This window comes from Zalophus californianus, chromosome 13, assembly GCF_009762305.2.
Source record: "Zalophus californianus isolate mZalCal1 chromosome 13, mZalCal1.pri.v2, whole genome shotgun sequence".
NCBI lineage: Eukaryota > Metazoa > Chordata > Mammalia > Carnivora > Otariidae > Zalophus > Zalophus californianus.
This window is the reverse complement of record NC_045607.1, coordinates 33,832,861-33,860,149: the sequence shown is the minus strand read 5'-3', so window position 1 is coordinate 33,860,149 and position 27,289 is coordinate 33,832,861. Positions and strand designations below refer to the sequence as shown.

At 51.3% G+C, this 27,289-nt stretch overlaps 1 protein-coding gene and 1 long non-coding RNA gene across 3 annotated transcripts in view; one reads left to right on the top strand and one right to left on the bottom strand.

The window, feature by feature from the left end:
• The first annotated feature begins 1,383 nt into the window (after positions 1–1,383).
• Positions 1,384–27,289, top strand: part of CCDC180 (coiled-coil domain containing 180) — a 63,227-nt gene continuing 37,321 nt past the window's right edge. For both annotated transcript variants that reach the window (XM_027616950.1, XM_035723834.1), the window contains exons 1-18: positions 1,384–1,441; positions 1,825–1,894; positions 2,123–2,218; positions 3,401–3,591; positions 6,354–6,442; positions 7,615–7,727; positions 8,546–8,674; positions 8,774–8,884; positions 9,001–9,096; positions 11,050–11,213; positions 12,728–12,847; positions 17,516–17,595; positions 19,854–19,942; positions 21,501–21,623; positions 22,725–22,898; positions 23,749–23,864; positions 25,458–25,584; positions 27,219–27,258. In XM_027616950.1, coding sequence (XP_027472751.1) covers positions 2,150–2,218; positions 3,401–3,591; positions 6,354–6,442; positions 7,615–7,727; positions 8,546–8,674; positions 8,774–8,884; positions 9,001–9,096; positions 11,050–11,213; positions 12,728–12,847; positions 17,516–17,595; positions 19,854–19,942; positions 21,501–21,623; positions 22,725–22,898; positions 23,749–23,864; positions 25,458–25,584; positions 27,219–27,258 — 1,831 coding nt within the window. In that variant the 5' untranslated portion in view covers positions 1,384–1,441; positions 1,825–1,894; positions 2,123–2,149. The remainder of the gene's footprint in view (positions 1,442–1,824; positions 1,895–2,122; positions 2,219–3,400; positions 3,592–6,353; positions 6,443–7,614; positions 7,728–8,545; positions 8,675–8,773; positions 8,885–9,000; positions 9,097–11,049; positions 11,214–12,727; positions 12,848–17,515; positions 17,596–19,853; positions 19,943–21,500; positions 21,624–22,724; positions 22,899–23,748; positions 23,865–25,457; positions 25,585–27,218; positions 27,259–27,289) is intronic.
• Positions 25,084–26,249, bottom strand: LOC113935135. Its single transcript, XR_003523909.1, has 3 exons — positions 26,142–26,249; positions 25,643–25,702; positions 25,084–25,170 (listed from the first exon to the last, which is right to left on the bottom strand). It is a non-coding gene; the product is annotated as an uncharacterized LOC113935135 (long non-coding RNA).

Below are 27,289 nucleotides of genomic sequence, written 5' to 3'. Positions count from 1 at the left end.
CCTAGTTTTTACTGTGTTTTTTACCCCTTCCCTCGGTTATCTATACTTTTTTCTCTTTCCTGCTAAAATTAGTCCAACCTTCTGTTACAATATTTCACCTTGTTAATAAAACCCAGTGCCAAAGAAGGGGAATAAAAGGGTTTTCTATTCTCTGTTTCTTAACTTCTGAAACTAGTCTGAATGGAATGATCACTTGTTGTAGGAAGTTGTCCTAGGGTGCATTTACTAGCAACTGGAACAGAGATCTCTGTGGAGGGGAGGGATTTTCTGGGGAGTTGGGTACCTCACAAAATATAGGAAACCCTCAAGTCAGGTTCAGTGATAACCTCAGTCACAGGTCTGGCCAGGCAGGACTCTGGCTGGCAGTGTGGGAAAGAGACAAACTCTAGGAGGGTCAGACCAGGACATTCTAGGTAGTCGTGCATTTACCCAGGGAGCATTCACTGTGTCTGAACCACGTGCAAGACACTGTGTGAAGGGCAAGTGAAGCTGAATCAAAATTAGTGAGACATACCTGTCCTTCAGGAAACACCTACTCTGGATGTTCGGCACTCCTGTCTTTGCCGGTAAACCAACATATAAGCACACCCAGAGAGAGGAGAGTGGACAAGGGGTGAGGAACGTGAGTGGCTGGGACACTTGTCCCTGGTAGTGGAAGGGTGGCAGGCTCTGGGAGGTGTGAAGACAGAGGAGCAGGTTGAGGGGGCAAGGGGCATAGGCAGGAAGAGTGGAGAGCTTGCTGAAGCAGGGAGGGGTAAGGTGGGAATCAGACGTGGGGGCCTCTGTGGCCATCTAGGACTGTGAGTTGGGATTTGGCAGGGGCGGCAGAGTTGGGGGCTGGGGGTACTTCTGAGCTGGAGAGAGGGCAGGTCTGAGCGGTATTTTAAGGGGTTATGTGGCAGTGGTGGGGAGGATGAATGGAACTCGGAGTCCTAGAAAAGAGTCTTTTCATCCTAATTCCATACAAGCCTGAGGCCTGAATTCGGAGCCCTTCAACCATGTAATCTGAGAAAGAGATGGTCTTGTTTAGAGACGCGTTCAACTTCCTACTTAGAGCCAAGCACTGTGTAGATATTGCCCGCAGAGGTTGGTTTTAACCAAGCAGAGGGGATGGATTTTCTTGACTACCATGGCTCGGAGTTACATCTGTCTCCTTCAGTTTTCGGAACAGTTAATGCGCTGCTCTGGACGCTCCTGACAGCCCGACAGCCCTGAGGCGCCCCCTTGCAAGGGCAGGGAAGGAGTGGGTTCCTAACAGTTTCACTGCTGCGGGTGGGGCGCTCCGGTTGCTAGGGGCCATCTCCTCCCACCTCCGAAAGGAAGTGAGGGCGGGGCTAGCGGGGCTCCCGCCCCTCCGCGTTGCCCTGGAGACCAAGTGCGTCCCGCTGCAGTTGAGCCTGGAAGGGCCCTCGCTGACTTGAGTGGTGGTGCCTTCTTGCAGGTGGGGCGCCGGGCCTCCCTCCATCGCCCGGGCTTAGAGGGGAGGGCCGGGGACTGCCCCCACCACCCTCTCCTCTGTAGGCTGGCGGGGCTGGTGGCACGAGAGGAGCCTGCTGGGTCTTCTCAGCATACAGTGGGTGCCTAATTAGCATGGCCAGAGTCAGCCTGCTCCCTCCCTCCACTACCCCCTCTCTGTCCACTCGTGGCGGGGAGTAGCGGAGTGGGGAGTCAGGGGTCCTTGAACCATGTTCAGCTCCAGTTTGGGGGTTCAAGGCCAGCTTGAAATCCAAACTGACACCTTGGGCACGTTGACTTTCGCAGGAGAGCTTGGGAGCGTGAAACACAAAACAATAACCATTTATTATTATTCTTTACCCCCTCAAGTCCCTTTTGGATTTGCACTCTGCTTGGCTGGAAGAGCCAGCCTTCTCCGTGAGTTCTGTTCTCGCCTGAGGTTTGTTTCCTTCTTGCTTCTTTGCCCCTCTCCTCTTTTTTGTTTAAAATGAAAACAAAGGAGCCCCATGCTTTCTCTCAGAGCAGTAGGGTGGGGGTGGGGGTTGCCTGGGTGGGCCTTGTCCTAGGCGGAGGACTTGTCCTGGGGGTGCAGGCGTCAGTTTCTCAGCCTCGGTGGGAATGGAGACCAAACCCCAGACAGGATTCCTGGACAGTGAATTCCCAACAGGGTCATTCAGCCGGCGGTCAAGCCAAGATGTCCTCAGTGGGGAAGGTGACCCAGGTTCCCAGCGGGAAACTCTACCAGCAGATCTTCGACGCTGAGGTAGGTCTGTCCCTCTGTCACCCCCTTCCCTCTCCTCCCCAAACTTCCCTCCCTCTGAAGGCTTTTTTGCTGGGAATCCAATGAAATAAGGCTTTGAAACTCCTTCGATTTTAAAAATAATTCTTATTGGTTCTTAAAACATAGGAATACAAAATGGGAATGTCTATTCTTAAAAAATAAAAATTTTACATTAATATTTTAATTTAATTAAATTTAATTTAAACTTAAATTATTCAGAAATAGCCAGAATTAACCAATGGATGTCTTGGGACCTTTTTCTATGCGCAAAGGGATTTCTAATATTTTCAATTTAAAAATGGGCTTGATTCTATACCAGTGTCTTGAAACCTGCTTTTTCCCTGTTAATGGTATCACACGGACCTTCCCCATGTCAAGGGGCATTCATGTGCTGCCTAGTTGTTAATCTCGGACTTCCCATCATGTATTGAAGTAATACCCTCTTGACAACCATATAAGTTGCTGGAATTGCCTTGATGTCTATAAAAAACTGCACAGACCAGAACAATATCTTACTGTACTGCTTATTTAAAAGGGATTTTCATTCCTACTTTGAGCTCTAAATAATGCTCTCTGTAGAAGTCTTGGAAATTATACAAGTAGAAGGAAACCAAAGAAACAAATGACTCACATGATCCGGCTGCCTGGAAGCAACACACCATTCTCAACAGTTAGCACACTTTCTCCGGGTCATTTTTCTATGAGTTTAAAATTTTGAGATCCTATTGTATAATTTTGGTTGTAATTTTTAATTTATGCTTTTAATTGATATGTTTATGGTCTATCATAAGCATTTCCCCGTGTCATAAAAAATCCTTTGTAAGTCTCATTCTTAATAAGTGCCTAACATTCCATTGAAGGGACATGCCGAATTTACTCAACCAGTCCTCTATAATTGGACAGGCCCATTTTTCTAATTCCTTGTGATTACAAAAGATGCTGGGATAAGCATCTTGGCCCTCATCAAAATTTCTTAAGAGATAGTTTCTAGATGGCTGAATATTTTGGGGGAGTGCACGGTTCGTACCCTGGAGTTTAAGGCCTCCCTGCAACGTGCCTTCCTGCTGGCAAGTTCCCCTGTGACCTTATAAGACTGCAGGGTCAGGCCAGGGTGCTGGGGAGCCTGCAGCCCTGACCCCCCACTGGGATCTTTTGTGGATTCAGGCACAGCTGGTCCGCTCTCTGGCAGCCTCCAGGCAGCGTGCCTTGGACAGGTCTATGACCCCCAAGAATGGCAGGAAGCCCTTGATGAAGAAGACGGATATTCCTGAAGGAGAGATGATGTCTGCCCGGCAGCAGAAGTGGGCACACAGCCTACCCAATGACTGGGTCACAGAAAACCCTGTTCTCTACAGGTAGGTCTTGCGGTCCCCACCGCACCGCCACAGACTGGGCATGGTATGTCGGAGTCTTCAAAAACTCAGACAGATCTCACACAAAATGAGTGCCAGGTAGGAATGAAGTCCCAGGTACCTCCTCTGAAAGAGGTACTTTGCAGGACTCTGTGCTGCTCCCTCCCTTCCTTCCCCCCCACTCCCCCAGTAATGATTGATTGAGTGCCTAGGGCCAGGTACTGGGTTTGGGATCCCACCCTCCCAGAACTTGAAGCCTTGAGAGTAAATAAATAAGCAAGTCCCCCCAAAGGTGGGAAGACTGACTCAGAGAATGCGCAGTGGTGCAGAAGTCAGGAAAGCCCCAGAGGAGGGGCCGCAGCTGAGCCCAGAGGATGAGGGGAGGGGGGCATGGGGCAAGGCTCTGAGGCAGGAAGGGCTTGGTCCCCTCCAGAAGGCGGAAGAAGTCAGTGGGCCTGGGGGAGAGGGGCAGGAGATGAGGCTAGGAGAGGCCTGCTGACCACAGTCAGGATTTTGGACTATTGAAGTGAGCAACTGATTTGCCTTTTGAAGGCCTTCTGGCTGCTGTGTGCGGAATGTGGGGAGTATGCCATTTCAGCTCCCTGAGCTCAGACTCCTCAGGCAGGGAAAAAGGAAAGAAAGGGACAAAGAGAGGCTGCATCTACCTCACCGGGGCGCTGGGGAGAGCGTAGCAGGAGCTGAGCGTCCCCCTTGGCTCTGCAAGCTCAACAGGAGCCACAAACCGTTCCCTGGGCTGGGACTCTAAAGGTTTGTTTTCCCTTTCACCTGCTTTCGGGCAGAGATTGACCCAACGCTGGGTAAAGGCTCCGCCCCAACCTACCTTTGACTTTTCCAAGGGAAATCTCCCCTGAGGCTTTTCTTTTCTTTTCTTTTCTTTTCTTTTCTTTTCTTTTCTTTTCTTTTCTTTTCTTTTCTTTCTTTCTTTCTTTCTTTCTTTCTTTCTTTCTTTCTTTCTTTCTTTCTTTCTTTCTTTCTTTCTTTCTTTCTTTCCTTTTTTCTTTCTTTCCTTTCTTTCTTTCTTTCTTTCTTTCTTTCTTTCTTTCTTTCTTTCTTTCTTTCTTTCTTTCTTTCTTTCTTTCTTTCTTTCTTTCTTTCTTTCTTTTGATTTTATTTGAGAGAAAGAGAGAGAGAGGGCGCATGAGCAGGGGGAGCAACAGAGGGAGAGGGAAAACAGGCTTCCCGCGGAGCAGGGAGCCCAACGCGGGACTTGATCCCAGGACCCCGGGATCATGACCTGAGCCGAAGACAGAAACCAAACCGACCGAGCCACTCAGGCACCGCTCCCCTGAGGCTTCTGACCCTCAGCACCCTTAACTGCCTCCAGAGGGGTAAAGCCACTGGCCACCCAAGCCCAGACTGGAGGTCAGTGTTCTCTAGCCCCTCTGCTGATGCCCAGTGCAGGGGTCCAGAGGCACAGATGGCAGGGGCCGGTCGATGCTACCCCCACTTCCCAGGAGGATGGTCCTGCAGCAGGGTCTAAGCCCCCTCTCAGCTGACCTGAGAGTCACTTGTGCCTCCCAAGGGTCCCCTCTTCCCCAGGGTTTAGCCTAGGACCACCCACTATCTCGATAACCAGATCAGTCAGGAGCTCTTAGCCCCTACAGGACAGTGTTTTAGGAAAGGCACTTCTCATGGAGGGTGCTGGCCTTGTGCTGTGCTTGCTTCCCGGGATAGACAGACAAAGCCAGGTCTGCCCTGGACAGAGATCCAGAGGACAACCTGCTAAGCTCTGCCACCCTCAGATGACTAGGGTCACTAACTCAGCATTGGCGTCTCTCTAGAGGGCCTTGTCCCCTTCTTGAAAATTCAGCCAGCCAAAGCCAGTCAATTTGTGTGTTCCTTCAGCCAGGGCAGGGCCTCTGGGTGAGTGGAAGAGGAGCCCAAGGTAGGGATAGATCAGCACCAGTGTAAACCAAGTCCTTGGGTCAAGTGGCCAAGCCGTCGGCATTCCTGTAGTCAGAACACCCGGACTCCCATGGGCATCTGATTGACAAGGTTGAAAGACCCACCTCTGGAGGGTCAGCCCAGGCTGGTAAGGCTGCAGTGAGGATTGCATGAGAAATGACTAGAAAGCACCTCACGTGTGGGGGCCCTGAGGAATGGCAGGTGTCATTGAGACCTGTTGCATTTCTGTGCTGCTTTGTCCTGTGGACAGTGCATTCAGGGATTTTTATTCCAAAGCTAAGGTCATGCTCACCCGCCCTGCTCCTCCTGCTGAGATAGTTTGTCCTGGGGTTTCAGCTTTCTCCTCCCACCCCCAAACTCCATGGACCATGGACCTTGGCCTCACACATGTGGGTCTGGGAGTCTCAGCTCTGCTTTGTGCAGTGACTTCTGTAAGCCCCTTCCCCCTTCCTGGACAGTGGGGTTACCCCAAATGCCTCACAGGATAGGTTGCTGAAGGAGTAAATGCTGAGTGCTTAGCACTGGCCTGGCTTTCCCAGGCTGGTAATGCCCCTTCTGGTCCTCAGTGTCCCCATGTGGAAGTGGCTCTTGCCTACTACCCACATGTGGTTTGCAGCCAGAGCAGAAGCAGACTCTGATTCCTTGTCTAGGGACCATGGTGCCTGCCGGCAGCGGATGGCTGTTGGGAGACTGGCATGGCCTTGGGGCAGTCTGGGATGGGGTGGGCCTGGGTTATCAACAATACCCAGGGTCCCGCTGAGGACTCCCTTGTGTGCCAGAGCTGCCTTCGTGTGGGGGAGGGGGCTGGGGGTTTACTGTTTCTTCTGCTTGTGCCTCAGGGAAAAGGAAATAATCAAGAAGAAAAAATCTCAAGAAAGTGAGAGCACCATTGCCGCCCGAGAGGTCCGGGGCCTCATGGACACCATCGGTGAGCCTCTGTTCAACCGTGAGGGCAGGCCTGGCTCTCTCCCCTTGGCCTCCTTCCCTCAGCCTCCTCCCCTGAGCCTCCTCCCCTGGGCCTTCTCCTCAATACAGGGAGCTGGGTGGGAGGCAAGGGGCTCTGTACACTCGGCATTTACTGATGAAAATCAGTTGGGAACAGATGTTTTTTTACTGCAGTTTCACAAGAGGATTTCAATCTACATTGTCTTCCTTCATACCGTGGAGGAAGGCTCTTTTTCTTCATGATTAAAAAAATAATACACGCTCACTCTAAGTAATCCCTACACGAACGTGGGGTTCAAACTTACAACAGGCACCCCCAATATACACTTACTGTGGAAAAACGAAGGAGATAAGCAGAAAGTAAAAAGTATCCCTTCACAATAGCACTGCCTCCTCCCGAGAATGGCCCCCAACACGAAACCACATGGGGCATACGATACCTAGGTTCCCACATAGATTTAGGGGACAGCAGAGCACAGGGCAGGAACGCGGACCCTAGAGCAGACGGCCCACATCCAAACCCCTGCTCAGCCCATGCCTGAGCGTCCTCACTTGTAAAATGGGGCTGATCGAATAGAACCTGCCTCTCGGCCTCTTCAGGAGTGGTGATTGAGTTAGAACAATGCCTGGTACATGGTAAGCGCTATATACGTGTTGGTTATTCTTATTTGTATATATATGTGCTTCTATTTTAGGGGCACCTGGGTGGCTCAGTTGGTTGGGTGACTGCCTTCGGCTCGGGTCATGATCCTGGAGTCCCGGGATCGAGTCCCACATCGGGCTCCCTGCTCAGTGGGGAGTCTGCTTCCCCCTCTGACCCTCTTCCTTCTCGCACTATCTCTCATTCTCTCTCTCTCAAATAAATAAATAAAATCTTTAAAAAAAACTTTTTTAAAAACATAACTGGTCCCATTCTATATGTCCCATTTGGATACTTTCTGGCATTTAACTGTAGATGCAAGACTTCATTCCTTATAGCACTTAGGGGTCACCTCTGTCTTTTCTCTTTTTCCTTAAGTCTCTGACACTGTGGCCTGGTTTTGGGGTCCATCTCCTGAGCCAAGGCACTTTCTGCCTTGCTGACTTTTTCTGGGTGCTCTCCCCTTGCTTCGAAGCTCTGAGGACAGCCTCCCCACCTCTGTTGTTCTCCCTCAGTTCCCCAGAGGCCCTGCACCGCCACCCTGGGCACCACGGGAATGGACTCCAAGAGGCGGGGCTACGAGAGTGCTCTGGGGAGCTTTAAGGAGGAGATTGCTCAGATTGGGATGGTGAGAGTCCTCCCTCTCTCCCCTTCTGTTCCTGGGCCATTCCCAAGCCGGGCTTGTCACTGCACCCACCCCCACCCCCCCGACCCCGGCTCAGAGGTCCTGAGTGGCTCACCAGTGGTGTAGATGGAATCAGAGTAGCCATGTTTGAGTGTCTCACTATGAGTGCTCGAGATGGGCACAGCTGTCTAAGTCAGGCACCATTATTACTCCTACTCTGCAGGTGAGGCCCAGAAAGTCTTGCCTGACTTGGCACGTAAGGGGCCAGGTGGGACCCAGACTCCAGGGCTGATGCCAAAGCCCAGACCTTGAGCTCCCTGCTCAGTCCTGCTGGGGGTGCTGGTCTTCCCACCCCCTGCCAGTCGTCACCTCACTCATCGGTCCCATGTGTACATGAGCTCTACTTTCGCCCATGGCTCTGTGGCTTTGGTCATGCAGCATAACTGAGCCTCAGTTTCCTCATCGGAAGTAAACTTGGAATTCTTTCACTGGGCACTTCTTTAATGAATATTTGCTGAGCCCCAACCAGGGACCAGGCCCGAGGTCAGCACCTACTCCAGACCAAGAGAGTCTGAGGATGAGGGCTCAGCCCGGAGCGCAGAGCCCAGCACATGGCCCGTGACCGATGGAATGGTACCTGCCCTTGTGCTCTGGCTGTGAACGAATTCGTGACTCCTAGCTCCTTAGTTCTAGGGAATGATGATCAGTTTCAAGGCAGGACGACAGCAGGCACTTCCCCATCACAGGCCCGGGGTGGGAGGAAGGGCCAGGCGCTCTGGTGGTGTTGATACCATGGCTGTTGCCCTACTGGCCCGTTTTAGGAAATGGAACCTTTTATCTTGGAGCCAGGAACTCTTCTTTTAAAAAAGCTGGCCGAGTTGGATGAAGACATCGACCGGCTCTTCAAAAAGGTGGAAAGCGACACCAACCTCGAAGACTACACCATCCAAGTAGGGGTTCCCTTGTGACCAGGCCTGCCCCACCTGGGTCCTGCTCCTTCCCTCGCAGCCCATCTGTCCTTCCAGCCTGACCCAAGCTTCTTGGCATAGACCCTGCTGGAGCTGTGGGATCAGGTGGCTGAGAAGTTCCAGTTTCAGAAGCAGGGGATCAAGGAGCTGGATGAAGCCCTGTACAAGGCTGAGTTCTCCCGGGCAGATAAAGTGAGTTGGCCTGCATGTGGGCTTGTGGTGATTTTCACCTGTGGGATTTGTGAGGCATCGTCTGTCCTTTTAGGTCTCCAGGAAAAGAGTCGCTAACAATGGCAACTTGTTTCTAGCTCAAAGGCGTGTTGAAGAAATATGTGGAAATCATAGAGAAAACTTCCTACCTCATGCAGCCCGAAGTGTACAGGCTGATAAATAAGGAAGCCATGGTGAGTCGTTTGCATGTGCAGGGTATCAGCCCACAGGTAGAGCAGGACCTGAGGATGCCCCAGAGCCTGGTGTCTCAGGAACCAATGTTTTCTCATGGGTCACATTTCCAGGTAACTCAGGTTGGTCACTTGGGTTCTGAACCAGAGTTTTTGTTAAGTATTTTCAATAGAAATCTTTCTAAATTACATGGCACCCATCCCTGCTGTCTTAATCCCAGTGACCTGGTCAGAGCCCCTCAGATGCTGCCACTGCCCTACTCGGCCCCGCTGGGCCCCAGGCCCTCTGCCTGCACCTCACCTGGCCCCCCTTCCCGCTATTCCTCTCCAGCTGAGCCTTGTTCTGAGCTTGGAGAGCCCCCGCCTTGTGTAGAGCCTGCCTGCCTGTGCCACAGGTCATAAGCCAAACCAGCACACCGTCCCTGGTTTGAGCACTGATGTATTTTACGAGCACGCCTGGGCCCTGTCTCAGCTTACCATGTGCAGTGCAGTAGTGCTAGATGATGGGGCTGTCCTGCTCTCAGGGTGCTTTGTACCCTCCTAAGTGACCCCAGCCTGCTCTGTTTTTCTAGTGGTTCTTGTCTGCCTTCCTGCTGGCTGCCAGTGTCTGTTGTTAAAGCATGCCCTTTCTCCTGGCTCTTCCCCACTGCTTCCCTGTCCACACCCCACCCCTGCCCAGCTGCTTTCTTTGGGTGTTGGAAACAAGAAATTCAAGGTTCTGCCCCTTGGAGTCCTGGACAAAGCACAGACAGGGAGCGGACACAGACCTCCCCCTCCACTGCCCAGACACACAAGCTCCCGACATCACTCCGCTCCGGCACCTGGAACTCCTTGTCCATAAAATGGGGATCACGATCCTTAAACACCAATACTTATTGGGGGGAGTGGGGTAAAAGACGGCTCAGCAGTGCCCGCAGTTGTTTGAGACAAGCAAGAGTCCCTAACTTTTATCCATTTGCTCTATTGGGGGCGGAGGGGTCAGAGATAGCAGCGACCTGGGGATATTTCATTGTTTGACTTCCACACCCTTATTATACTCATTATAACAATTGGCACTCGCTCCTTACTCCATGTGCATTTATCTCATTTAATTTCACAAAATCCCTAGGCTGCCAATAACATTATCTTCGTATTATGGCTGCAGAATTGGAGGTTTAGGAAAAACCTGCCGGTGCCCCCCCAGCTAGGAAGTATAGCTGGCGACACACCTCAGGTTCCAGTGAAAATTGTTACTGGAATTTCTACTAGTTGAGCTTTGTTCTCACCCTTGCTCCAGGGTGGCGCCTCAAGGGCTTTGGGCAGCTATGGAGATGTTTGGCTGTTGCACGCCTCGGGGGCATGGGAGAGACTGCTGTCATAAAGGGGGCAGGCTACCAAGTAGCAGAACAGTGCCACACAATGAAGAATTGTCCCTACTGCCCTGCCAAGGATGCCCAGGGGAGGGTCACTGGGAGGACTGAGGAAGAATGTTCTAGCGCTGGCCTCATTTGGTAATTGGGTCTTCTCATCACAACCATATGTAACTGATCCCTGATGGCATGAGCACTTTGCTTTTGGAGCAAATTTATTAAAAAAAAAAAAAAAACAACACAGTTAAACAGTGAGAGCCCACGAGAGTGCTTATCTCCAGTGAATTAAAATCAGCTACTTTAACGATCTGATATGGTCTTGGGACTGGGTTGAAGGTCCATGGTTAAGTCAGGGGTCATAGGTAAGCCTTCAGGAAAGACCCCTGTCACTGTCCATGCCCGCTCAGCCCCAGGCAACTTCGTTGAGTGCCCAGTGACCCCTCAGAGCCCCTCAGATGCTGCCACTGCCCTACTCGGCCCCGCTGGGCCCCAGGCCCTCTGCCTGCACCTCATCTGGCCCCCCTTCCCACTATCCCTCTCCAGCTGAGCCTTCTTCTGAGCTTGGAGAGCCCCCGCCTCGTGTAGAGCCTGCCTGCCTGTACCACAGGTCATAAACCAAGCCCTACTGGGCAACCGGAGGGCCATCGCCCAGCTGTTCACCAACCTCATGGAGGCCACGTTGCAGCAGGAGCTGGAGAGCCACCGCCATTGGCAAGGCCTGGTGGACGCCTGGAAGGCTCTCAAGAAGCAGGCCCTGGTGCAGAGTTTCAGGTCCGTGGCTGCCCGCTCTGCCCGCAGCTCTTCCCCAGCCCCACCTGGGAGGCTGGCTCAGCAGGCTGGTGGGCCCCGCCCTCCCTTTTTGTCGGGACTCCAGAGTGCTGCTCTTCTTCTGGGGGTAAAAATACATGCTTCTTCTTCTACTTCTTCTTCTTTTTTTTTTTTTTTTTCAAGTTGCAGTAGATCAAAGTATAAAGAAGAAATTTAAAATCACCACTAATCTCTCGCCACAGGGAGAAGCACAGCTGATATTTTGGTATATTTCATCCCAAGCTTTTTTAGACCCACACTGCATATGTCGCTTTGTATCTTAATTTTCTTCATAAACATTATCACATAAGCATTTTCTGAGCCCAGTACAAATTGTTTGAAAACATCAGGCTGATTATCTGCCCAGTTTCCACTCTACTGCTACACATAACCTTGTGTCACTGGACCAAGGAGAATGGGAGTCCCTCAGGCTTTGATACCTCCTGCCCTCTGGTATCGAGGTTCACCTCAGGGAGGGAGGGAGAGGGCCCATCTCCGTGCTGCCTCCGCCAGGTGGCCCTTTGGTTAATACTGACGCAAGACATCTCTGCCTGTACCACAGGTCATAAACCAAACCAGCACAGCGTCCCTGGTTTGAGCACTGATGTATTTTACGAGCACGCCTGGGCCCTGTCTCAGCTTACCATGTGCAGTGCAGTAGTGCTAGATGATGGGGATGATGGGGATGATGTCTGAGGATGCCAAAGAAGGTCTGTCCGTCTGCGCTATGGGTCTGTGGATGGGAGGCCCATCTGTACACCTGAATTTCCAGATGGAGAACACCAGAGTTTGACACCGGGGATAGAAGAGAAGTGTACTGAGACCTGGCTCCACCTGTACTTTCCCTGTGAACTTGATCAAGCACTTGAACGTAGTAGAGCTTTTCTTTCCTTATGCAAAGCAGGCACGATGATGGGCCAGCATTAGGGTTTCAGTGATGATCAAGATGCTATATGGAAAGTGACAGGTCGGGGCCTGGGCCTGGAGGTTGTTACAAATGTCAATAATCACCAACAGTGACGTCAGGAGCTGACACTTACGGGGCATGTCCCCTGAGCCAGCCTTGGTGCTAGGGGCTTTGCTTGCAGTATCTTACTGGGTCCTTATAGGTACCAGGTAAGGAAGGTACTCTTCATTAGCTCAATTACAGACAAGGAAACAGATTCACAGGAGGGGAGTGACTTGCCCAAGGTCATAGAGTTGGCAGGCAGGAGTCGGGACCCACACCTAGATCTGTGCCTGTTGGTCCCATGCTCTTAGTGCCAGAGCCTCACTGGCAGCCCTCTGGTTCTTCTCTCCCGCCTCCCACCCTCCCTCCTCTCATCATTGTCCCAGTGGCCCCCGATGGGGAGGAAGCAGCTGGAGTGGTGTAAGGGTACTTAGGTTCTGAATGTTCTTACCACGAGTCTCATCCCCTCTCTCCCACCTGCCCTGCCCCTCCTCTCCTCTCCGTGGTGCCAACGCATCTGGATACCCAGTGAGTTCATGGCCAGTGAGAGGATCCGGACTCCTCCAGCTGTGAAGAAGGAGATGGAGAGCATGCTGAAGAACCAGAAAGCCCTGCAGCAAAAGCGGCTTGAGCATCTCTGTACCATCTGGTATGCTGGGAGGGGGCTCCAGCGAGGGATGCTATGGGGGAGGCAGGCACAGTCCTCAGCATTGACCATTCTCCTGGGGCATCCTCCAGGCCAGGCCAGCTCCTTGTTCCCTAGTCCTGTGCCATCCACCTAGGCCCATGTTCTGGGGCATTCCAGCCCCAGTGACAACAAAGAACATAACTGTGCCAAAAAACTTGGAAGGAGGCATTGGCAAAGGGGGGCAGGGTGAGCAGGGGAGGAGGGGCCAGGTTCAGGGGTTGGACTTTTTCCTGAGAGCTGGTGGGGAGCAGAGTGGCTCCATCAGCCTTGCAGTTTGGAAGGCGAGCTGGAGGGTCGGAGGCTGGAGCCTGGAGGTCAGTGAGGGGGCTGCTGCCATCAGGGAACCTGTTAGAGGCTGTGCACGCTCCCCTCAGCCCTGGGCTCACCCAGCTCTGATCCCATAGTAAGCTGTTTGGTGAGGCGCACAGTGAATATCCTAGACCCTGGAAGCCCACTGCCTGGGGATCTTATAGCATCCACTCTGAGCAGCAGGACGGAGCCTGCGTGGTCCTGAAAGTGGAGAAGCTTCACAGGCTGGGAGATGCTCCTCCTCTTCCGGTGTACCTTGGTTCCTCCCACCCCTAACCCTGGTAACCCAGGCTTACCTGCTTGTCTCCCCACCACAGAGCCTAAGTTCTCCTAGGATATCAATGACAATTAGAACCCCACACAGTCTCCCCCAGGGCAGGCACTTTTTCATGCAGGTGCAAAATTAACAAGGTGGATAAAAATCTCAGCATAAGGTAAAGTGCTTTTCTTGTTTTCTATAACTCCACTTTTTCCGACTGAGTCCCTGTTTACTAAACTGGGCCAAACTCGGTCTTTCTTGGGGTTGTATCCATTGAGGTGAAGCCGTGAATCCCCATCCATCACAGGCCCCTTGAAGGGGTCTGTTCCTCTGTATTTGATCCACCCACATGCCCTGGGGCAGCTGCTGCAGGAATCTTGAGGAGGCTACTCTGCACCCCTGTGGCCTCACACCCAGGCAGCTGTTTTGCTCTGGGTACCTGGGTCTTACACCTGCACCCCCACCCAACTCCGGGCCTTCGACCAGCAAGGAGGACCCAGGCTGCCACTGCCAGGCGACCGCAGTCCTCTCTGTCCGCCCCTGCCCCCAGCTCCCTTCTGTTGGGTGAGGAGAGAGCCCTGGTCCTCCACTCTCAGCTGCCAGCCCAGCTCCCCTCCCCCGGGCTCCTGGCCCACTCCCGCCAAGGCTTCCCCTCCCCAGTGCTCTAGGCTCTCCTGAAAACTTAGATTTTGAGAACAAAATCCAGATTTCTAGGCTGCTCTCTTTTCTACCCTGCCACATCCCTCACACCAGCTGTGAACACTGCGCTGGCTCGCTACCTGCCTGAGTAAAGGGGAGTGACACGGCCAAAGACAGGAAAGTGCATTCCCTGGCGCTTGTGGCCCTTGCTGGGAAACACTATGTAATGGCAGATTGTCTGCGGGCAGAGCATGGAGCTGGTGGGTGACTTGACCTGAGCTGAGGAAGTTGGGGGCAACTCTCTGAAATCAGAGGCAAGAGTGTGTGGGTACAGGACCCAGCAGCTCCTTTGCAGTGAGAGCATAGAAAGAGGGGAAGCCAGGACATGATCTGTGTCTGAAGTGTGTACTGCAAACACAAGTTTGAATGTGCAACTTAAAGTTGCAAAGCCTTGAGCATAGAATTCCAGTGAACATCAAGAGTGAAGGTTTGCGTTTGTGGTTTGTCTTGGCAGCACTCACAGAGCACACGGTGTAGACACCCACCTGTGTCTTCTTAACCTGTGAAGGAGCCAGGGAGCCTTATAATCAAGCCCAACGAGCTGTCCCAGGGAACTGCCTCACATGGGGTTCCATACCCCAACCTGACCCAGAGCTCCAGGCCTTACTCCTGAAACCCCAGAGCCCCGGACTTTGCTTCTCTGTCTCTCATATAGAGATATCAAGGGTCCTCAAACTCCCACCCTTGGGCCCCGGCTTGTTTGCAAGTAAGTTTCATTGGAACACAGTTGTGCTCATTTGTTCACATATTGTCTAAGGCTGCTTCTGCTCTACAGCAGCAGAAACGAGGAAGTTGCAGGGCACCCGGGTAGTTCAGTGGGTTAAGTGCCTGCCTTCGGCTCAGGTCATGATCCCAGGGTCCGGGGATCCAGCCCTGTGTTGGACTTCCTGCTCAGCGGAGAGCCTGCTTCTGCCCCTCCCCTGCGTACTGTTGTTCTCTCTTTCTCAAATAAATACAATCTTAAAAAAAAAAAGAAAAGATTCCTAAGGCCCCCAAGAGAGAGTTTTCCAAAGTCCTGGGAGAATTCCCATGGATTTTCTTGGATCCAATAAACATATATGCATATGATTTTAAAATAATTTTTAAATTCAATTTTTATTTTGGAGTAACGTTAGATTTACAGAAAACTTACGATAGCACACAGAATTCCTGTACACCCCTTACCCACTTTCCCCTAATATCGTTATCTTACATACAAAACGAAGAAATTTAACTTTCATGCATTCCCATTAACTAGACACCAGACATTTTCAGATTTCACCAGTTTTTCTACATTGCCCTTTTTCTGTCCCAGGACCCAATCCAGGACACAATATTGCACTTAGTATAATGTTTAGACTGGAGATTATGCTGTGCGCAGTCTTGTAGTTATCTTTTGCTATTTACGGCCCCACCATAAGTAGGCTGCCCAAGACCATCCTGGGTTACAACTCTTGTCCTGGTATAATCATTAATAGAATCCCTCTCTTCATTGTCAAAAATGTCCTGGTTTGGACAATAAGTTATATGGTCCTCCTCACCATATGCATCTTTCCAAACGATTAAACACCACCCAAAATTTAGTGGCTTAAAACAACAAGCATTTCTTGTTTCTCAGGATTCTGTGGGTTGTTTCCCACAGGGTGTTTCCCTTGGTCTGGGCTGGTCAGGCTGAGGCTAGATGGTCTAGAATGGCCTCACTCCCATGCCTGGAGCCTGGGCTGGGACAGCTGGGGCTTCTCTGGTGGGTAGGCAAAGCTCCCAGCACCAAGGGCGGACAAGGAGGGCACACAAGCCTTTCCAACACAGGGTCTCGTTTGCTAACGTCTCATTGGCTAAAGCAAATCACGTGGCCCGGCCCAGCTCAGGGGTGGAGAGATAGACTGAGGGGAGCCCCTAAGGACATTGGCCGGTTTTTCAATCTGTGGCACTATCTGTAGTGACTTCAGAAGAGAATTCACTGTACTTTATTTAGACAGAACCCTATAGTTGGATATGAAGTTTGTTTATGATTTTTTGAGTGCTTATAAACACTACTATTAAGCATCTGTCTTAATGCGTAAACTTTGTATGCATTTATATTATTATCTCAGATTCGGTTCCTAGAAGGAGGCAAGTAGTCTTCCTTTGTCAAGTGATATGAACCATTTGTTTTTTTCCATTACGGAAATTCAGTTTTCTTTTCTTTTTTTCTTTTTCTTTTTTTAGAGAGAAAGAGAGCGCATGCATGTAAGGCCGGGGAGTGGAGGGGGGGAGAGGAAGAGAGAGAATAGTAAGCCCACTCCAGGCCAGCTCCATCTCACCACCCTGAGACCATGACCTGAGGTGAAATCAAGAGTTAGAGACTTAACCGACTGAGCCACCCAGGTGTTCTCGGTATTATTTTCTAAGTAACAGACTTGTTAATATTAATAGACCTTTTTTTAAAATTATTATGTTATGTTAATCACCATACATTACATCATTATTTTTGATGTAGTGTTCCATGATGCATTATTTGCATATAACACCCAGTGCTCCACGCAGAACGTGCCCTCTTTAATACCCATCACCAGGCTAACCCATCCCCCCACCCCCCTCCCCTCTAGAACCCTCAGTTTGTTTTTCAGAGTCCATCCTCTCTCATGGTTCGTCTCCCCTCCAATTTTCCCCCTTCATTCTTCCCCTCCTGCTATCTTCTCCTTCTCCTTCTCCTTCTTCTTCTTCTTCTTTTTAACATATAAGGTATTGTTTCAGAGGTACAGATCTGTGATTCAACAGTCTTGCACAATTCACAGCACTCACCATAGCACATACCCTCCCCAATGCCTATCACCCAGCCACCCCATCCCTCCCACCCCCCCACTCCAGCAACCCTCAGTTTGTTTCCTGAGATTAAGAATTCCTCATATCAGTGAGGTCATACGATACATGTCTTTCTCTGATTGACTTATTTTGCTCAGCATAACACCCTCCAGTTCCATCCACGTTGTTGCAAATGGCAAGATTTCATTCTTTTTGATGGCTGCATAATATTCCATTGTGTGTGTGTGTGTGTGCGTGTGTGTGTGTGTGTGTGTGTGTGTGTGTGTATACCACATCTTCTTTATCCATTCATCTGTCGATGGACATCTTGGCTCTTTCCACAGTTTGGCTATTGTGGACATTGCTGCTATAAACATCGGGGTGCATGTACCCCTTTGGATCCCTACATTTGTATCTTTGGGTAATAGACCTCTTATGAGTTATATTTTGGCACCAGGAAATCCCCAGCAAGTCAACCGTTTCTTTGATATTTACATAGATACTATACTCTGGGGCTATGTGCCTTAAAGATACTGCCTGTTCTGGTAAGTGAATATTTTATTCAAGCATGGCTTACTTGTCATATTTTCCTTCCCCAGTGACCTTCTGCCCCCCAATTACAGCAAAGCTCAGCTGACTGAATGGCAGTCTTCTCTCAACTCCCTAAATAAGCACCTTGGTAAGTGAGGTTTATGGGATGCCACTCAGGTCTCTTCAGTACCCTGTTCATGTAGTAGCCAGTCATTTATGTGAGTCTGTTATAAACTTAGGAGTGGGGCATGTCCCCCTGGAGGAGGGAGGGAATGCAGATGGAAGAGTGAGCTCTGAGAGTTCATATAGGATCTCCCCATACTTGCCTGGTAGAGCCCTTTTCCTCCCTCCCACAGCTTCCTGGTCACTGCCCAGCTGGCAGCCATGCCAGCCACATACTCTGATCTCTGAACCTTGACCCCAGCAAGGAGCCAGAGGGATGGCTCTGATGAACCCCTGTGGGGACAGGTTGGGGGCCAGGTACTGGGCGTAGGAGATGCCAAGCAGGTGGTCTTATAGTCAGAGAGATGTGGGTTTGACCCCCAGCTCTGTGCTGTCCGAACTGTGTAGCCTTGGGGAAGGCATGACTTCTCTTGGCCTCAAACTGCTCCTCAATAAAATAGGGATCCCAAGAGGAATAATAAAGGAGGCTCAGTTGTTAAGTGTCTGCCTTTGGCTGATCCGAGGGTCCTGGGATCGAGCCCCACGGCAACTCTCTGCCCAGCGGGGAGCCTGCTTCTGCCCCTCCCCTGCTTATGCTCTTGTTCTCTCTCACAAATAAATACTTTTTTTTAAAAGAGTAGTTGGAACAGAGACTTTATGGCTGGCAAAGCTGGCAATATCTACTATCTAGCTTTTTATAGAAAATGTTTGCCAAACCTTGCTCTAGAAGATACAGGATATTTCCATCTCCTTTGAGGCTTACAGCAACCTGGTAAGGTCAGTAGTGTCATTGTCCCCCTGTGAAGAAGAGGGACTCAGAGGCATAGAGAGGAGAGGTATCCTATACGCCCATGGTCACACAGCTAATGAAGTCACACCTGCACTTGACCTGGGTACTTTGGTTAAGAGTATCCATCATTGCTCCCAGGGCTCTCAGGTTTAAAACCACAAAGGTATTATAATTATAATACCAAGGGTAAGAGCTCCAAGACCCTAAATAATAGCAATAACTGCCATTTACCAGGCACCTCTTGGGGACGGGTGCGGGGCTGGGCCCTGGTACCCAGCAGGGTGATTGCTCCTTGGGTATTTCCCATCCAGGGCAAAAGTCAGGCCATGCAGGATGTTACAGCAAAGAGCAGACAGGTGACCAGCATGTTTCTGGGGACACAGCTTGGTTAAGGGTCATATGAGACCTTGCCAGGGAAGTGTTCATCCAGTCAAGAACTGCAAGGCAAGAGTTAGCCAAACCCAGGGCTGAGGGGAGCTTTTCTGGCAGGAAGAATAGCATGTGAGGAGGCTCAGGGGCAAGACAGAGCTGGGGCCTTTGGGGAAAGGAGAACATGGTGGGGGAGGCTGGAAGATGCCAGGGGGCCAGACTGTGCTGGCTGTGTGGCCATGTGCAGGAGGCTGGGCTTTCTCCGGTGGGAGCGGGAACCCAGGGCAAAGTTCTGAGCAGGGAGTGAGGAGGTCAGAGTGGGAAGCGATCAGAGGGGTACAGGAGTGGAAGCCCAGATCACAGTGACTTCATGGGATGGGTGGGGATGTGCTGGCCTAGGAAGCCGCCCTGGGGCTGGAGAAACCAGCTTCAGAGCTGCTGCTCATCAGTTCCACTGCATTATCTTCCCCGCGCCCCCCCGCCCATGTCCTCCATCTACCCAGCTTCCATGCACCCTGCCTTCCTCCTCAGGCCTCACCCAGAAACGACTGTCGCAGAATCTTCGTGCTGTCTTTCAGTTTCTAGAACTGCCAGGGACATTAAACTTCAGCTGCTTGTCCTAGACACCAAGAGTCACACCGAGTTTATTAGAAAGTGGGAAACAGTAGACGGGGAGGAGAGAAAACCAATCGGCCAGCTTCTGAGTGTTCTGCTGGCCTGTTCACTTCTTAAGGAACTAAGCACAGACTGATCAGTAAACTCTCGTTAATTTGCACCCTTGTTATTGTTTTATGATTCGGTGCAACCATCTGGAATTCCATTAGTCTTGAAATGGAGTCAAGAATCAGGGTTAGAATAGATTCAGAACAGATAAAGGCAACTCCTCATTCAAGGCCCTTACCTTGGGGTGTTTGGGGACTTTGTGAGGAAGGAGATCCCAGCCCTTGCTTGGAATCAGGACCATGGATCTCACCTCAGTTATCTTCGCTAAAGAGAGAAGCTGCCTCCCTTGTGGACGGGAAACTCTTACTAATCTCTCTTCCTTCTGGAAGAGCAGCTGACATGTTTTCTTTCTGCCCACGGAGATACCTACCACATGGACTGCATGATGCGGATCCGCCTGCAGTACGAGAAGACGTGGCAGGAGTGCCTGGCCCATGTGCAGAAGTGCAAGGTGGGCACCCCTCCTGGCCCGCCCCTGCCCCCCTCCAGCCTGGATCCCCCACTTTCCTTCCTCACTCCGCCCAGACCCCTCCTCCCCAGCCCTTCCCACCTGTCACTCAAGGTGGAGCCCAGCCTGACCTTCTCCAGGAAGACTTCCCTGACCCCAAGATGAAGTGATACACTCTCTGATCACGTCAGGCTTCAGCCTTGACTGTCTGTACCCCTTATAGCACTTGACATTATTGATCCAGGGCAGATCGGATCAGGGGGATTATTTCCAGGGCTTCGCTTTTGTAAGGTAGTGCGGCCACTGCTGTCACACCCAGCCCTTCTGTCCACCCCGCTGGCCCCTGTCAGACGGTGAGACCGTGGGTCCCTCACAAAGCACTTCAATGACAGTGCCTGCTTTTCTGGGGTACAAGGAGATATTTGATCAAAATGCCCTCTCCCTGCCTCCGGGCTCCAACAAGTTCCTGCTCCTCCTCCCCCTCATGAGTCTGTAGAGCTTTTGTTCTGCCACCGAGACTGTGAGGTGAGCAGAATTCACGGGGAGCAGAGTGCTTCACGGTGCCGTGCAGGGTCCAGTGCTGCGTCCCTGGGGGCTGCGCCACCTGCTTGCACAGGCTCACCTTGAATCCATGAGTTCCTGCAGGCTGGGTGTCACCAGCCCTGTCTGACGATGAGAAGACCAAGTTTGCAAAAGGCCCAGGGGCTGCCCGTTTGCCCTGTGGCCTTCGGGCCAGCCACGTGCCTCTCAGTCAGCTGTTTCAGGGTGTCAAGCCTCAGAACTAAAGCCTGGAGGGAGAGGTGGGAGGGAAACCTTTGCCCGAGGAGAGCCTTTCCAGCACCATGCCCCTGACAGTTTCCTCCCCTCATCCAGGGGGGCAGCCTAAGACCTCCCGAGAGCCAGGGACCCTCAGTGCTGACCCTCGTGCCCATTCTCACTTCCCTTTGCCAGGCACAGCAGTGGAATAAGTTGAAGTCAGCACATGCCCCAAGAGCATCTTAGGCCTGACAGAGGAAGGGCGCTTGGTATTCCTATTCAGCAGCATTGGAAGTACACAACTATAGACACTTTTTATTTGTGGGAGATACTAGAGTTTGTGCATAAACCAAGGCTTTATTAATATGAAGAGCCTGCTTTCCAGTTGGCATAATAGGAATTCAGTTATAGGAAGTAGGAGCCCCGTCTGACTTGCAGCCACACTGAGGCCATAGCATGGCTGATTATGTCTCTGGGGTCTGCAGGACGACAGTTCTGAGTTCGGATCCCAGCACCCCCACTTGCCAGATGTGTGGCCTCCAGCAAGTTCCTCCACTTCTCTGAGCCTTGGTTTCCTCATCTGTCAAATGGGGCTAATGAGAATGCCTTCAGGGGATTCAGTGAGACAGCAGGGATAGTACACAGTGCCTGGACTCAGTGGGCGGACCGAAAAGATGGACCATCTCCACCGCTGTGAGGGTTTCCCCTGAGGCTGGGTGAGAGGCAGACCTCAGGGAGGTAGGGCCGGGCCCCGAGGTGAAGCGCTCCCCGGTCCTAAGCCAGGCTCTGCCCTGTTCCCCTCCAGAAGCAGCTGCTGGACTGGAAAGCCTTCACCGAGGAGGAGGCTGAGAGCCTGGTGAGCCCGTACTTCTTCCAGATGGTGGGAGTGCTGCAGAGCGAGGTGGAGGAGAAGCTGGAGCTCTGGGATGTGCGTAGCTGGGGACCCGCGCAGCTGGGTGGGGGGCCACCTAGAGTGCCAGGCTATGAGAAGACTGGAGTCTGGGGGCCCCCAGCTTTCCTGTCACCAGTGAGTCCATTTCCCTGGTCCTGGCCGCCCCCCTGGGGCGGTTCTCCGCACTGAGTGCCCCGGGCTGCCCCGCAACCCCCCAGCTGCCCGCCAATGGCCATGCCTCCCTGGGGCTGGGGTAGCGGTGCTCCTCGGAGTCCTTGCTGAGCCTGTGCGTCCAAGGGCCACAAGGAGCAATCAGCCCCTGCCCCAAGACGCTTAGAATCTGGAGCTGGGTGGAGAAACATTTTCTGCTAGGCGCCAGAGAGTAAATGTTGCATTCCTCTGTGGGCCGTCAGGTCTCTGTAGCGACTTCGCGCTCTGCTCTTGTCACACAAAAGCCACGGTGGGCAACGCCGGAACAAATGGGTGTGGCTGCGCTTCAAGACAATTTTATTTGTGAACACTGAAATTTATATTTCATATAATTCAGTACCTTCGTGGATTTTTTTTTTTTTCAGCCGTTAAGACATGTAAAATCTCTGCTTAGCTCTCAGGCCACAAAAAAAGGTAGAGGGCCAAATTTAGTTCCTAGGCTAAGTTTGTTGACCCCTGGCCCCAATGAGAGCATAAAATACATCCATAAAATGGGGAGAGGTGAGGATTTAACAGCAGAGTGTGGTGTTTGGCTCAGATGCTAAGAATCAGGGAACTCCAAAGAAGGAGTTCTTTGGAACTGGTGTCTGGTGGCTCCTGCTTTCTTTGAGGCTCCACACTTCTCCTTCCTCCCACGAGTGACTTCAGTGGATATGGGACAGGTCTAGAGATGGGCCTTCGGGGTCAGCCAGACTGAGGGCGTAGCTTTGGGCAGACCAGAAGCTGTCCCAGAGGAGGGAGGGCCATGAGCCAAAGTGTGACCCAGGAAGATGACCCCGAGGGATTGGTGCCCAGGCAGCGACGGCCAGTCCTTGGAGAGGTGGGCCCTCTACTGGCTGGTGAGGGAGCCCTGTGGGGGGGGGGGCCTTCCCCTCACCCTGGGCCAGTTGGCCTTTAAAGCCCCTTCTCTGGGTTCTGCTGCTGCAGAAATCCTTTGAGGGCCTGGCAAAGCAGACAGAATGGCAGAGCTCGGATCTCTTCAGCTACTTCCAAGAGGCCGTGCAGCTGTGGGAGACACATCAGAGCCTGCTGTCGGTGCAGGATCTGGGGCTGGAGAAGAGGCTGGAGCAACAGCGGCACAGGCACAGCCCGGAGGAGCAGGTGCGGCCCCAGGGCCCCAAGGAGCCCCTGCAGGGACGGGAGAGAGGGCCACGCCCAGACGGTCAGTTGCTCTGCGGGGTGGCCTATAACCTCAGCCGGCATGCAGATTTAAAAAAAAAAAAAAATCCCACCATATTTATGGTATCATAAATAAAAATTAACGACAAACTTATCTTAGACTGAAATGTAAAACCTCCAGCTATAAAACTTACACAGATGGAGAAATCAAGGCTCACCTTGGTCATGGGGTGGATGGGAGTGGAAGAAATATGCCTGTCAGGTCTGGGCTAGTGATGGGTGCTTGGACCCAAATGTGTCTGTAAGAGAGTGTGCATGGGAGACAGACAGACTAGGTGGGGGGGAGGGGCGGTGCAGAGCATCTGCTTATGGCAGTCAAGCCGTGCCCACAGGAAATGAGCTGGGCCCCCACCCCACCTGCCTTCACACAGTCTAGGGAGTGGAGGGGCACACCCAGCATGTGATTTTAAATACAACTGGTGTCAAGGAGAGCAAGGGACAGGCGCCTTGGGCAGGTGTAGCTGGGGCCTGCCCAGGTGGGGTGGGTATAAGGGACATGTCCCTGAGGAGTCCCATCTGAGCTGGGTCTCCAGGGATGTAAAGTAGACAGAGAAGAACATTATCAACAGAGAGAAGAGCCCAGGGCATTGAGGGTAAGTGTGGCGGCACATTTGGTGCCCCTTTTTGTAGGAAAAAGTCCTGCGTTTGCTCTGAGGTACCTGCCCCTCCGTTCTGGTGGTGGGGTCTCTCTGCATGTCACTCACAGGCACTCTGCGAGTTTTGAGTTTGGTAACTCACATCGGCTTCCTCCTATTTTGGGTGTGGCTGCCAGGCCCAGGAGGCCCACCTTGATAAGCTCTTGGACCAGCTGAGGCAGCAAAGCCACGAGGAAACACTGAAGATTCACCTGGAAAAGGCCAAAGATTTCCTGAAGAATATGAAATACAGGTAGGCAGACCAGATCCCAAAAGACAGAAGGGAATGGCCTGAAATTCATATTCAAGATCAGAGGTTGCCTGCTTAGGAGCCCAAGGTGTGCTCAGCAAGCTCAAGATTAAAATGTCTCCTGTAGCTTTGGAGAATTCCTAGTGATCCTTTGCAGCTCTGCTCTCAGCCAACACAGAAGCTTCCAGAAGAACTTTGATCTAAAAAGTTTATGGAGGGAGATTTCAAGGCCTTGTAGTTTATTTTATTTTGGGGGGAGGAGAGGAGGTACCTCTATCTTTTTTTTTTTTAATTGACTTAAAAAATTTTTTTATTGTTATGTTAATCACCACATATTACATCATTAGTTTTTGATGTAGTGTTCCATGATTCATTGTTTGTGTATAACACCCGGTGCTCCATGCAGAACATGCCCTCTTTAATACCCATCACCAGGCTAACCCATCCCCCCATGCCCCTCCCCTCTAGAACCCTCAGTTTGTTTTTCAGAGTCCATCCTCTCTCATGGTTTGTCTCCCCCTCCGATTTCCCGCCCTTCATTCTTCCCCTCCTGCTATCTTTTTTTTTTTCCTTAACATATATTGCATTATTTGTTTCAGAGGTACAGATCTGTGATTCAACAGTCTTGCACAATTCACAGCACTCACCATTGCACATACCTTCCCCAAGGGCCTTGTAGTTTAAAGGTCAAGAGCATGGGCCCTCCCACTACCTTTTCAGATTTTAAAACACAGGTGCTCTTTGTTAAAGAAAAAAAAGTTAACCAATCCAAACATGTAGAAACTTCCCCCTCATTCCTGTCCACCTCTTCCTTTTCATGGGCATGTACCTTTATTTATGTGGATATAAACACATATACAGTGTTTTTTAAATAAAGGTTGGATCATACAATGCAATGCAAGTAGATCTCTAACTGCAGATAGATGTCCGTTTTCTAATGACCATGCAGAATTCATCAATATGGGTGCTTCATAATGGTCTAACCATCTCCCAGTTGATGAGCTTTTTAAGATTGGTTCCAATTCCTCAATGTTAAAAACAGTACTCTGTGAACTGTCTTGTATCTTTGTGCCTTTGTACAACTAATTCCATAGGGACCATTCATAGAAATGAAATTGTGCTGCCAAATGATTGCAATACTTAGCTTCAGTACTTAGTTTCAGAAGTGCATCTTGAGGCAAATAAGTCACCCCCTACCCGCCCCCCCCAGGCTTGTCTCCTTACCTGGGAAACAGATAAAGGCCTGATCCCTGGGGCATTGGAGTGTTTGGTGGGATGATGTAGGTAAAGTTCAAGGACAGGGTTAAGACTGTGGACAGGAAATGGGAACCCATGTTCCAACAGAGAACTCTCCTGGTGTATGTTTTCCAAATATTCTACAAAGAGTGTGTATTCCTTGTAGGATCCGAAAAAGAGCAAAACAAACCAAGGATTGCCAGAGTGAAAGGAAACACAGACAGTGGCTCTGTGTGGAGAGAACTGTGGCCCCCAGCCCATCTCCCAGCGGCCTGGGGCAGGGCTCTTGGTCGGGGTCTCCCACACTCGGTGGAGTGGCCCCCCCCTTAGACAGTGGTCTCGCCTACCCCACCCCCCCAGGTATGAGTGTTTCCACAAGCTCCTGACAAAGGAGGTGATGGAGTACCCCGTGATCATACTGAAAGAACTGAACTCCTACAGCTCCACCCTCAGCCGACACTTCTACGTTCGTGAGATCTTTGAACAGGTATGGAAAGCAGTGCAAACACCCAGCCACTCCCCGGGAAGCAAAGGGGAAAAGATACCTTCTAGCTCTGATCTGCCTTCACTTCATAAGCCTTCACGAACCCCTGCTGAGTTAGACTCTGTCAGAACAGCAAGGGGTAAGAAGCTGAAGGCGTTTCTAAAAGAGACCATCTCCTTCTTAGATTAAAAGAGGTTGAAGGGCTCCGAATTCAGGCCTCAGGCTTGTATGGAATTAGGATGAAAAGACTCTTTTCTAGGACTCTGAGTTCCGTTCATCCTCCCCACCACTGCCACATAACCCTCCTAAAATACCGCTCAGACCTGCCTTCTCTCTGGCTCAGAAGTAGCCGCCCCTCCCCACCCCCCACTGCCCCGCCAACCCTGCCGCCCCTGCCAAATCCAACTCACAGTCCTAGATGACCACAGCGGCCCCCACGTCTGGTTCCCACCTTGCCCCTGCCTTCCTCAGCCTGCTCCTCTGCTGGCAGCCTTCTGTCTCCACACCTCCCAGAGCCTGCCACCCTTCCACTACCAGGGACAAGTGTCCCAGCCACTCACGTTCCTCACCGCCTGTCCACTCTCCTCTCTCTGGGTGTGCTTGTATGTTGGTTTACCGGCAAAGACAGGAGTGCCGAACATCCAGAGTAGGTGTTTCCTGAAGGACAGGTATGTCTCACTAATTTTGATTCAGCTTCACTTAAGCTTCACACAGTGTCTTGCACGTGGTTCAGACACAGTGAATGCTCCCTGGGTAAATGCACGACTACCTGGAATGTCCTGGTCTGACCCTCCTAGAGTTTGTCTCTTTCCCACACAGCCAGCCAGGGTCCTGCGTGGCCAGACCTGACACTGCTTGCAGTTATCACTGAACCTCGCTGAGGCTTTCTCATGTATACGGGGGTCCCCAGCTCCTCAGAGAATCCCCCCAGAGAGGAGGGATCTCTGTTTCATTTTTGGTAATTTTTCCTCTGGCACCTAAGTTGAGGTGGCGCTCAAGCTATAGGAGAGGGAGCTCACCATCTGCACTTTGAGATCAGTCTGGTTACCTGGGTTCAAGTTGAGGTGCTATTATGATCTCCATGGCACAAGGGAGGACATTGAGCCCCATAGGGCTTAAGGAGCTTGGCCAAGGTCGCACAGCTTGAAAGGAGCTGGGATTCAAATCCAGACCTGCAAACTCTACAGCCCACACTGTTATCCATGGCACAGTATATTCATGACTACATCTAGAGTCTGTGAAACAGGGAATTTATAGGGTTAATGAAGGGGCTCCCAGGCACTATGTTCACATTCAGCACTGGAGCAGCAGATTTCTGCCCCTTTGTCTGCATCCTTCAATTTATACTTTCTTGCTCTTTGCCCTGGATCACTACAAAAATGTGAGGATGAGAGTTTATTTACTCATGCCTATTATGTGATAGAAAGATTTGCTAGCCTGCTTGGGATTAAGGAAAACTGATTCCCTGGTTTGGGAACACTCTGATTACCCCAGGAAAATAAGTAGTCAAGGCCCATATCAGATGTTGAAGGGGAGGGGTGGGTGCTTCTACTTAAATGTGAAGAGATGCCCTTAGACGTGGTACTCTGGAGAAAGGCGGTGCAGCTCACTCAGTGCCCTGTGGTTTTTCTTTGTAGACCTTGGATGGGGAAGTCATTTTCAAATTCAGGGAACCAGGTAACTATTATAATTCAAGTCTAATCCTCTC